Source organism: Octodon degus, unplaced genomic scaffold (genome assembly GCF_000260255.1).
Source record: "Octodon degus isolate 3935 unplaced genomic scaffold, OctDeg1.0 scaffold00113, whole genome shotgun sequence".
Lineage (NCBI taxonomy): Eukaryota > Metazoa > Chordata > Mammalia > Rodentia > Octodontidae > Octodon > Octodon degus.
Window position 1 is genome coordinate 6,012,790 of NW_004524689.1, and position 11,965 is coordinate 6,024,754.

Here is an 11,965-nt window from a genome sequence, read left to right on the forward strand (position 1 = left end):
GATGGCCTCAGGAGGCCGCCGTGTCTCATGAGGTCCTGCTGGCGATGGTCACAGCTGCCCTGCGGACGCTCCATCCTTCTGGACCCCAGGCACATCCGCCATGTGGCTGTGTCCAGCCTGCACCTCCTTTCGGCTCTAGGACCCGATGCAGCGCTCGCTGCAGTGCTGGCTGGGGCAGCTGCCAGCACTTTTATCTTTGCGCCTCCTCCACCAGCAGGAGCCTGAGCCTGCGCCTGCCTTGGGGAGCTTCAGGCCAGGAGTGGTGACCTTGAGGGCAGGTGCTGCCCGCTGTGTTGCTCAAGCCCTCCTGTCCTGGCTGCCCCTGGCTGTCCCTGCTCCCGACCCCCTCTTCTTTTCCCTGCGTCCCCTCCCCAGCAAGCAGCCAGATACAATCTGGGGCTCTTCTGCCTGACAGCCGACTGCTGGCAGCTTCCCTGGCATCTCCTCCCTTCACCCAAGGGTGCCACACATCCCTTCCAACAGAGTCACATGGGTGCTACCTCTGATGGCCCAGCCTCTGGACCTGGAGACTCTGGCTCCCCGGCTTGTGCTTCGTTTCCCCCACCCCCTTCCAGCTTGTGCTTTGCTCACTGCAAAGCTCTTTCTTAAGGGTCATTATGTGTCCCCTGAGTCTACCCTGCTGCACAGTGGGTGCTTGGGTTACACCATGCTCCCAGTGCATCAGATGACAGTTCGGCAGTGCATGGGGACAACTGATGTCCACATGCGACAGAAAAAAAAACTGGCCTCCGTCTTTCACAGCATAGACAAAAAGCTGCTAACTGGGGCTGGGATATGTCCTGGGCTGACAGGTACAGGCCCCAGGTTCATCTCCAGCATCCCCCCCAAAACAAACAAACAACACAAGAGAGATAAAAGCCTGGCTATGAAAGTCTCTGAAGAGAAGTCAAGCATAAATCGCTGCATTGGCTCAGGCAAGGCTTCCTTCATTATGATGCCGAGCATACCAGCAGGAACAAACGGCTAGGCGGGAGGCACCGTGGGGATTAAAAGTTTTGACACCCCAAGGGACACCGTCCACACAGTGAGAAAACAACCCACTGAATAGGAGAAAATTCACATAGGTGGTGAGGAGCATGCATTTAGCATATGTAAAGAACTCTAACAATGCAATAAAAGACACACCCCGGGGGCTGGGGAGATGGCTCAGTGGGATAAGTGCTTCCCTGGTAAGTGCAAGGGCCTGAGTTCAATCCCCGGTTCTGCAAAAAAAAAAAAAAAAAAGAAAGAAAAAGAAAAGAAAAAGACACACCCCACTGAAAAGTGGCCAAAGAATCGGACTAGATCTTTTTCCAGTAAAGATGTACAAATGGCGAATAAGCATGTGGAAAGAAGCCCAGTCTGTCTACCCTTCAGGGAAAGGCAGACCAGGCAGGCCCCTAGGGGATTAGGCTGAGCTATCTCCTGGGCTCTCCAGAGTATTTACACCGAAGGAAAATGAAAACACACACCCACACAAAAACTGGCCCACGAGCGACCATTCCTAAGAGTCAAAAAGTAGAAAAATGCCCACCATAGATGAACAGGTCAACCAAACACGGCACAGTCTGTGCCATCAGACAGTTATCTATACAGGAATGAAGTACATTACAGCCACACAGAGAAGCACACATGTTTGGGCGTACGTTACATACCCAGACACGAGAGGCCACGCACTGTGGCATCTCTGTCATCTCTGTCTGTCTGTCTGTCTGTCTGTCTGTCTGTCTGTCTGTCTATCTGTCTGTCTTTGTGAGCCAGGGTCTGGCTATGCAGTTGAGGCTGGTTGTGAGCTCACTTGGTAGCCCAGGCTGGTCTTGAACTCACAACGGTCTTCCTGACTCAGCCTCCCAAGGGCTGGGATTAGAGATATGCACCACTATACCCATGTCAATCTAATTAGTGAGAGCCACTAAAGGCCCAATCCCTGCTCTACTGAGTCAGAGAGCTATCCTTGCTTGAGGTGGAATGCTGGAGCACCCAGCTTTTGGCTACGGCCAGGACACTGGAAGAGGGACCATAGCCATGGAATTTCCAAGGGCACTTGGCTTTCCATCCTAAAACCTCAAGGCTCTCAGTTCTGCCTTGAGCAATATGGTTGAGACCCAGACACAGCAAGAAACTGAACTTGGGCATTGCAGCGTGTGCTGGTGATTGAAGTATTCTTGGAGGCTGAGCCAGGAGGATTCCAAACTTAAGCCCAGCCTGGGTGACTCAGTAGGTCTGTGTTTCAAAGTTAAAAAGAGCTGGGGCTGGGGCTCAGTGGGAAGGTGCTGGATTTAATCCTTAGGAAGATGAGGGCAAGGAAAAGAAGGGGTAGAGGAGGAGGACAACAACGAAAAAGGGAGGGAGGAAGGAAAGAACGAAAGAGAGGAAGGGAGGGAGGGAAGGAAGGAGAAAGAAGTCTCCACACAGGACCTAGTCCCAACCGCTTCTTCAGCTTAGGGAGACCCAAGTTAGACATCTGACCTTCACAACATGAGATTAATCTTCGTTGTTTAGTAAACTGCACTGATGTTTTTTAAAAATGCTGAGATAAAATAGTCTATTCTGAGCCCAAATGAAGAGACTCAGGAAGCTATCGCTCCCATGAAGGTGGTTATGTAAGTTTTTATCTTCCCCTGAGAAAGTAGGTGGGCGCATCAAGCAGGTGGGCCCCAGAGTCTGTGACAGGTGTGCTAAGGCACACCCGAGACCCAGTGTTCCGGGGGGCTGTGGCTGGAGCCCGCGTTTGATCTCGTAGAGATCAGTGAGTCATTCCAGAATCTGTGTTTCAAGCCTGGCCTGGGGAACTCGGTAAGACCTTGTCTCAAAAATTACAAAGGGCTGGGGCTATAGCTCAGTATAAATCCCCAGGACACTTGCCAAACCAAACCAAACCAACATGAAATTAAAAAAAAAAAAAAAAAATTAAGTCAGATACAGAGGTTGACCATGTGGCTATCAAAAATGACCAGGGACAAGGTCCAATGCCATCCTGACTTCCAGGTCATTTCCTCTCCCCACAAAGTCTCAAAGCTCCAATCAGCAAAATCTAAACAACCCAGAGACCCCTGAATGCAAACTTGGTCTCCGCAGAGAACTTTGGTTCCAAGAGTTACAGCCTCTGTGGAAAACTAATCCATCGCTTTGTGCACGCAACCCATCTTTAAAAAGCAAGAAAGCGCACTGAAGTCTTTGGAGCCTGGGGACATCTGTTCCTGCCCTCCCATCCTGGGACTCCAAGGAAGGAGGCGAGTGGAGCCAATGCAGGGAGCCACGCCCAGAAATAGCAGCTGCCCCTGGGTTTATTTCAAACTCACAGAGATCAGTGAGTCATTCCTGTTTCACGTTCCATGTCTGTGGAGCTTGCTGAGTTAGCCCTGAGTTTTGCCTCCCCCAAGATTAGGGACAAAGAAGAAAACCTTAAAATAATCAGCTTCCTACACAGAGCCCCAGGGGAGACCCCACAGACACAGCTGGTCAGAGTCCCCTCCTCCCTGGAATATCGATCTTATTCAGCTTTTTTCATTGATTTTTGGGCACGTTTGGTCCTTGTGTCCTGGAGTGTCCCAGAGCCGAGGTTTACACAGAAATGAGAAAAGGTTGAGGCAGATGAAGGCACAGTACTGGGTTTTTGTTCATTCATTTTCTAGTACTAGGGACTGACCCCAGGGCCTTCATGCTGAGCCACACCCTCAGCCATTCTCTTTTTAAAAATCTGAGACAGGGTCTTGGTTGCTTGCTAAATTCCCCAGGCTGGGTTCAAACTTGACATGCTCCTGCCTCAGCCGCCCAGAGCACTGGGATGCATGCACAGGGTTCGGGGTGTTGGCTTGAGGAGGCCACGCTCTTGAGCCTAATGCCCAGGGTTCAGCAGGACCAAGTTGTCTCGCGGTAAGAGGAAAGCAAAGGGGAGAAGATACTCTCTCAGGCTTTCACAGAGAGCACATTGGCCAAGCATTGGCCGTGACTCATCCACATGGCTGCACTGATAAAGGTTCTACAATCTGAGGTACAGGATCTCAGGACAAATCCTGAGGGCATTTCACTGACCTTCTCAGACCAAAAAGCTACAACTCTTGTTGCATAGGTCCTGCTTTACCTTGGTCTTAACCATCCAGCAGAAAAGTATGAAGACGAAATTATAAGAAATAAAGCCATGCTGTTAAGTTGAGCTGTGGGGGACTCAGGTCAATAATTTCTGACATTGCCAGTTAAACAGAAGACCCAATGCTATTATGGGCTACTGGACTCTTTTAGAATATTTTGCTGAGTTTACACACCTATAATATTCAATAACGGAACTTAGAAAAAATGGGGTATACAGATGAATGTCCATTTTGTATCTGTGTATTCAAAGTGGTTGGGATAGATATATAGTTACATTCTGTTAATGAATAGAATGATTTGTTCTAATGGTGTTTGTAAATAGGATCACAAGTACGCATCTCGTACAGCAATTAACCACTAAGAAGAATATATGCAGTGTATTATTTGTTGAAAAATTTAAAAAAAAATAAAAAAAAAAGAGGAAAGCAAAGCACTGGGCCTCCCAGCATAGAGGCGGATGAGACTGAGATGAAGATAGGCGAGGAAGGGGCAGAGGATGCACACGCCTCACGAGGAGGCAGCAGGAGTGGAGGCAGCAGCGGCTGGACAGGGTGACCCCGGGCTCAGCTTGTTTTTAGCCCCGACCCCAATGGTACCAGGTGAGGGGGTGAGGTGGGTACTGGGGCATTTTCTTGGTATGCTGCTTATAACTGAGGTGTTCTTTAAAAGTACCTTCAAGGTCACAGAAGGTCATCTGTCGTGGCTGCACAGAGATCTGGGATGCGCCCCTCTGTGCCTCTCACTCTCTGGGAACCTGTGCATCCCACCCACTGCTTTCCTGGACCTGGCTCTTGAAGCCCCGTTTCATAGGGTCAGATGATGTGGGAAAGCTCCAAGTACTGGCATCACCTGACTGCAGGTCTAGGTTGGTGACCCTGACCTGGACCCTCCTGTCTCCTTCTGGCTGTGGCACCTTGTTCCCCACAGCCACTCTGACAGCAATCTGTGTGGGCTAAATCTTTCCTGAGGCTGAGGCCTCCCCAAGGACCCTAGAGGCCCCAGGGCTTGGTGAAGGGGCACTCAGTCCCCTGGCTTCCCTGGAATCCCTGCTCAATATCTGCGCAGCAATCCTGCCCAGTGCTCCACTTGGTCCCACCGGGCACTGCCAAGGTCCTTCTGCTGTTTCCTGCCACTCCCAGCTTGAAGGAAGCCATCCCAACACACAAAACGGTGGCCCATTTTCACTCTTCTGAGCGGTCCAAGGGTCTTGGGCAGAGGTGGCCATGCAGTCTCCATCCTGAGGTGGTGATGGGTCTGGTACCTGTGTCCAAGGAGTGTGGCGGGCTAGAGCAGCAAACGTCCTGCCATAATGAGCTCAGGCCACTCAAGCTTTGCTGAGAAAGGGGCCACCCAAGGAAAGGGGTGATTCGGGCACACAGCTGTAGAACCAGAACAAAAGTGTGCATGGGATCAGCCAGGACAGGGTGAGTGAGGGTCACCTCCTCCTATGGCACCAACATTGAGAGGACAGGAATGACCATGTGCCAGGTGCTGGGAGGGGTGGCTGGCTTGTTACTCCACTTACACGCACCTGTCACCACCTAGAGAACCACTGCCCAGTACTGGAATTGAACCCAGAGCCAACACTCTGAGCTACACACCCCTCAACTTTTTTTTTTTTGAAACAAGATCAGGCTGGATCTTGAACTTGCAGTCCTCCTGCCTCAGACTCCCAGAAGGCTAAGATTACAGGGGACATCTTTGTTAAAGTCACACAGGTAGAAGTCTCCATTCGCTCAGCCTTATCATCTGAGACACCTCTAGGGGAAGTGGTCCCATTAAGACCACTGTACAGAGATAGGACAGTCCCCCCGCAAGGACTGTCCAAGGTGGGAACGAGGCTCTCTAGTGGGGTCCTGGCCCTTGAATAACAATCCTCCGTGCTGGCGACGCATTGCACTGGCCACTCACCCCACAAATGAGGGTTAGGATTAGGGTTAGAGTTAGGGCTGGAAAGGTCAGGTCGGTCCCCAAGCAGGACCAACACCAGGTTGCAGGTCTCCTCCGCGACACACTGTTGGCCCGCGGCATCCGCGGCAGCGCGTGCTGTTTCCCCAACCTCGCAGCGAAAAAAAGGAGCACTCAAAGGTGGGAGCAGTAGAGCGCGCCCGAGAGCACAAGCGGGCCCCGCCTCCTGGTGACGTCACCAGATGGGCGTGACAGGACGCCAGCTACTCGGCCCCGGCGCGGCCCCGGCTGGCGGCCACTGTGCGCGCGCGTCCTTCGCCGCGGGCCAGGGCGCGCGCCCGGGGGCCCTGAGCCAGGCAGGTTGGGCCCCAACGCGGGCCGGACTCGGACGCGCGCACCCCGAAGAAGAGGCAGCGCGGACCCCTGTGGATGAAGTAAGCTGCGCCCCCCGATCGCTCGCTCGGACGCGCCCCCGCGCTCCACCCACGCCGGTGCTGGGCCTCCTGGCGCGACGTACAGGGTCGTTCCCCGTGGAACCCTGCTGGGGGTGTCCTGGGGGGTTCGGCCGGGACCCTTCCGGGGTCACCCGAGTTCCCCGCACACCCTTTTGCTAGGCGTCCTACAGTGACGTCCAAAGATGGAGCTCTGTACTTCCCCTATGGGCTCTGCTGAGTTTTGGCTTTGGTCCTCGGTTGCAAACAGCATTTCCGATACACAGATCCAGGGGAGTGCCTTCCGAGAGATCAGCCTCTCTCTGGGCCAGAAATAGGATCCTGGATACACCACAAGGCCAAGATCTCTGCCCTGCTTCTCCCAGGCGGTGGCTCAGGCAGAGAGCAGAGGGCAGCAAAGTGTCGAATGGGCGCATTTTAATCTTTAGCGTACATACATGCTGCAGGGAGGAGTCTGGGTGGCTGGTGGAATTCTGAGCTGAAGAAGTTCTCCTCTGGTGATAAATTTGGGGAACACCGGATAAAGGGGCTGCTCGTGGCGACAGCAGAGCTCGGTTTTCAGACAGCTTCTAACTATAGGGGTTTCTTTGAAATACAAGGCTGCTCAACCAAAGACTGTACTCGGTCACCATACGAAATTTGTTTTTATCTAAAGACTGGAGCTTGGGGCTGGTGAGATGGTTCAGTGGTCTAAAGCACCTACTTAGAACAAGCTAAACCAATCAAAGCACAGGGACCTCGGTTCAATCCCCCAGCACCACATGCCAGCCCGCCCGCCCCCTGGTGGGCTGAGCTGGCCACACACTAAATAAATAAATAAATATTAAAAAAAAAAAAAAAAGAATAAAGACTGGAGCTTACTAAATTACTATCTGGACGGTTTGCACCATTTGAAAAGGAAACAGAAGGTATCTTTATCCTGCAGCCTGGCCGCTACTCCGTCTGTTTATGGAATCCGAACAAGGCCAAATGACATTGGCTGTGGCCAGACTCTAAGACCCTCTCTTTCCGAGAGCAGGTGTGTAGTGTAGCTTTTTGCCGTCCCGAGTTGGGGGTCAGCGACAGTGCCTTGGGAGATTCCTCAGCATCATGTCCTGCCAAAGCATTTTTGGGTGCCTCTAGCTCAGGTTGGCTCTGGCCAGACCTTGAAATGAGTAGGTCATCTCCATTTCTGAGCTGGAGAAAGAGCAGTTCAGTGAAAGACACGGGGGGGCGGGGGGCCTGGTTAGAGGTTTACCCTTTGTTCTTGTTACTTTCCTGGCCAGATGACAAATCCTTACTAAGGCCTAAGGTTGGGGCATTTCCATTACATCAACACTGTTCCCCTTTACCATTCTCTTGGTGTGGTGCAAGGGTCCAGGGAAGCTGGCGTGGACCATTCTGTGGCACTTTTGCTGTCACGAGATGCTCATGTGGTGTTCTAGTTGCTCCAGGATGCTGGCAAGAAGAGTCTCTGTTCATGATGCTAGTGTTCGGTGCTGGAAGCTAACATTTCTTGAGTCCTTCCTATCTGCCAAGCATTGCGCCAAGTGACTTATGGGGATTATCTCCCCGGGCCCTGCTGACCCACTGGTGTTCCCATTCTGGAGTGGAGGTATAGGGCGGTCCAATAACGTGTCTGAGGCCACCAGGCTGCTGAGTGAAGAGTTGAACCAGCTCTCTAGAAACTGCCCACGGCCTTCTGGGTTTATGGGAATCAACTCAGGCTTCCAAGGGTGTCTCCGTAAAGTGCGAAGGAGGGGTGGGAGACCCAGCAAAGTAGGTAGGAAGCTGGGGCCACTTAATAGCCATTTGTGTTTGGGGGTGTCTTGACACCATGGGGCAGAGCTGCTGTGAGCTGCTCAGGGCAGGTGACAGAAAGGGCCTGTGTGGACCCATACAGGCCACCATAGCTCCTGCCTTGAGGAGAAGCAGAACGGTGTCTAAGACAGCGTTTTCAGTGTCACCTCAGGGGGACATAGACACCATTTCACAAATGTTGGTTTGCCGTGGAAGCAGACTGCTGCTCATCTAACCCTGTCCCCGTGGAGCTGCCTGGCCCTCAGCAGTACTTTCATCCCTCTGCACCTTTATTTCCTCAGTACTCACACTGAACGCGGGGTTGTTTAGTACCTGCCTCACGGAGTTGTGTATCACTCAGCCTCGCGTTGGGCGCCTGGTGAAATCTTCTATAAATAGCTCTTAGTATTTAGTAGTACTAGGATGAGTTGTAAGCAGCTGCTGCTCAACGCTGGGCCCTAGTGCTTCGAGTTTCCTTCCTGTACCCCCAGGCTATCATTTCCACACATGTCCCTCCTGTACAAGGTGACAGTGGGACTTAGTGTTATTTATCTTTTTTTTTTTTTTTTATGTATTTAGTGTAGGGTCTACAGGGTTTCACTGCACAGATCTGACTTGTCGTGATCCTCCTGTTTTCAACCCTCTGAGTGCTGGGATTACAGGCGCACACCACCATGCCTAGTCTCAGTTGCCATCTCAGCACACCCTAGGGGTGGGGCCGGCATGGCACACTGGGGATCAAAACCCTGGCTCTGCACCTGCCTAAGCAGGCACTTTAGTCTGCTGGGCTATCTGGCCAGCCCTAATGTTATTTAACTTGCAGATGGGATTCAATCATTTTTGATTCCTGAGTAAATGTCTAGAGAAAGCCTTTTCTGCGCCAGAGCCTAGAGAGAACGCAGTGAGCAAGGTCAGTGTAACCACCTGTGTGTGTTTCAGAGCCGAGTGGAACAGAGGGAGGAGGGGCTGGAGAGTCTCTGCTTAACAGAGTGGCCCAGGAAAGCTTCATGGGGCTGCTGGCATTTCCTCCAGGAGCTGAGCTGGCAAGGAGTGGACCATGTGGCCACCCATGAGGGGAAGATAGGCCAGACAGAGGGCACAGCAGGTGCAAAGGGCCTGAGGCAGGAGGAGGGGCAGCCAGAGCCCACAGAGAGGTGGAAGAGCAGGAGGCAGGCCAGAAAGGTGCTGGGTGGAAGCCAGGACGAGTGACCCCTCGGGATGTCTGAGCAGAGGAAAGATAGGACCTGAACCACAGTAGAAGATCACCCGGACTTTGGTCCTGAGTAAAGGGCAAGGGCATGTTTTATGGGGGAGTTTAGGTAGGGGAGGGAGGCATTGCCGGGGGAGGTACAAAGTTTTGGGTCTCTGAGTAGGGGGTCTAGGGCTAGGTGGTAGACAGGGTGGTGTTGGGTACAGGGGCTGCTGGCAGGCACAGCACATCTCTCGTTTGTCCCAGAATCAGCTCTCTGTAGGTTGCGTAAGGCAGCTGGCTGGTTGAGCCACAAAGGGTGGGTGGGTCCTGTTGAAGGCTCAGAGGCCAGGGGGTGTGGATAACAGATCTGCTTGGGGAGATTTTTTTCTCCTAGCTGTTTTGGAGACCTGACACTAAAGGTGATCCAGACAACTGCAGTGGTGGTGTGGGGGACAGCGGCAAGAAACAGCTGCTGGCCAGCTGCAGTTTGAAGATAGAAGTGACCCGGTTGCCAGCAGCTCACAGATCCCCAAGGTTCGGGGCTGAACACCTGGAACGGTAGAGTGGCTGTTCGCTGATCGTTGTGAAAACTGTGTGAGGGGTAAAGCTGTTCAGGTTTGAGCTGTTAAGTTGGGTAGGCAGCCAACCAGCAGCCGGTTGCGCCAGGCCAGCGCTCAGGGAGAAAGCCCAGCATAATACGCATAGTTGTGAAGAAGCCGAGGCCCTGCTGGGTTACGGACTTGTTCAGTGTCACACTCTGGCACGTGGGGCCTGGGGGAAGGGTGGAAGGAACACATTTTTCCTTCCCTCACCCAGGTCCCTGGCCTTGTCCTGCAGTGTCTCAAACTGCACACTAAACATTTTTGGATCGATTTCTCCATTTAAAAAAGAGAGAAGAAAATTCATTGTTGGTCATTCAATGACTGCTTCTAGGCTTTTGGGGGTGAACTTCAGGTCTGGGGTTTTGGTAGATTTATTTTACATCCTCTCTGGGCAGGGGAGGCTTCAGAAAAAGAGGGAGATACAGGGGCTTCAGGAAAAGACCGGCAGGGTTTGGGTCTCTGCAGCAGGTGACAGGGTGTGTGGATCACAAGCAGTTGGCCCAGGAGGTGGCTGGTGCCTCTGCCTGAGGGGCCAGGGTCCTGCTCCCGACCTCACTGGTTTCTGAGGCCCCTGCCTCTTCCTCCTTCTTGAACTAGGGGAAAGTGACAAACAAGTGTGGACTTTTGTTTTGTAGGGTCTGGCTCTAGAGCCAAGAGATTCTTTTTCTTGTTTTCGTACTGGGAATTGAACTTAGGACCTTGCGCTTGTGCTGCTGAGCTTTGGAGCCCAGAGATAGTGGGAAGGATTGTGGAGAACTCGGGGTCAGGAGACTTCTTACATCTACTTAGCTTCCATAATGATTTTGTCACATCTCTCATCCCAGTTGATGCCCACAACCCTCCCTTTTTCCAGTGGATGACACCAGTCATTTCATGGATGGAGAAACCAGGACCCAAATGGACCAATTTTACTGAGCGTTTCACAGCCAGGAAGCTGTGTTGAGCCCAGGTCCCAGGGCCCCGATACTGTGTTCTGCTGTTGACTAAGAAAGCTGACTTCTTTTGCAAAATCCTCACTGAAACTGTCTCACCATAGTGAGGCAGATTTAGACACTGGTCTAAATCATCAGCCACATGCTGGTGCCTTGGTCAACAGCTCTTATTATATGATTCAGTTGTTAGCCGGAGGACTGGGCCAAGAAAGCCATCCAAGGCTACTTGGAAATGAGCCACATTTGGGCCTGCCCAGGAACTGCTGAATCAGAGCTCCATTGTCTTGGTGATCACAGTAGGGACAGGGGACAGGTGTGTGCTTTTTTGCCCCCGAGCACTAGGGACTGAATCCAGGACCTCTTGCATGCTAGGCAGGTGCTCTAGCCCTCAGGTGCATCTCCAGCCTTTTAAAAAAATTTAATTTTTTTTGAGACAGGGTCTCTCTGAGTTTCCCAGAATCCTCCTGCCTCAGTCTCCAGAACATCTTGGGTCTCGGCCGTGTGCCGCCGTGCCCCATTTCAGTGTGTGTGTTGGTTCTGAGTCTGGCTCCAGAAGTTCTGTACTGCATGTGTGCCCCTTGGACCTGCTGTTGGAGCCTCAGGTCCCCTCCTTGAACTTCTGTCTTAGAATCTGAATTTTAAGAGATTCCAGCAAAGCCGGGCATGGTGGCACACGCCTTTAATCCCAGAGCTGGGGAGGCTGAAAACAGGAGGATCACTATGAGTCCCAGCTGCGTAGTGAAACTCTGTGGAAAAAAAAAAAATCCAGGAAAGTCAGTTGAACATGAAGGTTTGAGCAATACTATCAAAGGTAGAACACTGGTAAAGAGTAAACACACACAGACATACCTGTCCTGATTATGCTGGTTTAGGAAAGAACTACTTAGCAACCAGAGTAAGCAACTATGTTAAAATAGCTGGTACTGTGTGTGTTTAAAGGACTGCTGAATTCAAGCACCTTAGTATTTAGATGCCAATAGAATATTCACCTCTGACAGGATTAAACAA

At 52.0% G+C, this 11,965-nt stretch overlaps 1 protein-coding gene across 3 annotated transcripts in view; it reads left to right on the top strand.

Annotated features, from left to right (window-relative positions):
* The first annotated feature begins 6,276 nt into the window (after positions 1-6,276).
* The window catches only part of LOC101567262 (GDH/6PGL endoplasmic bifunctional protein), a 24,556-nt gene continuing 18,867 nt past the window's right edge, over positions 6,277-11,965 (top strand). The window contains exon 1 of one of the 3 annotated variants that reach the window (XM_023699527.1): positions 6,277-6,434. In XM_023699527.1, the coding sequence (XP_023555295.1) occupies positions 6,430-6,434 (5 nt within the window). In that variant the 5' untranslated portion in view covers positions 6,277-6,429. Of the gene's footprint in view, positions 6,435-9,778; positions 10,025-11,965 lie in introns of those variants that run through there. The other 2 variants (XM_023699528.1, XM_004639634.3) reach the window with 2 other exon arrangements.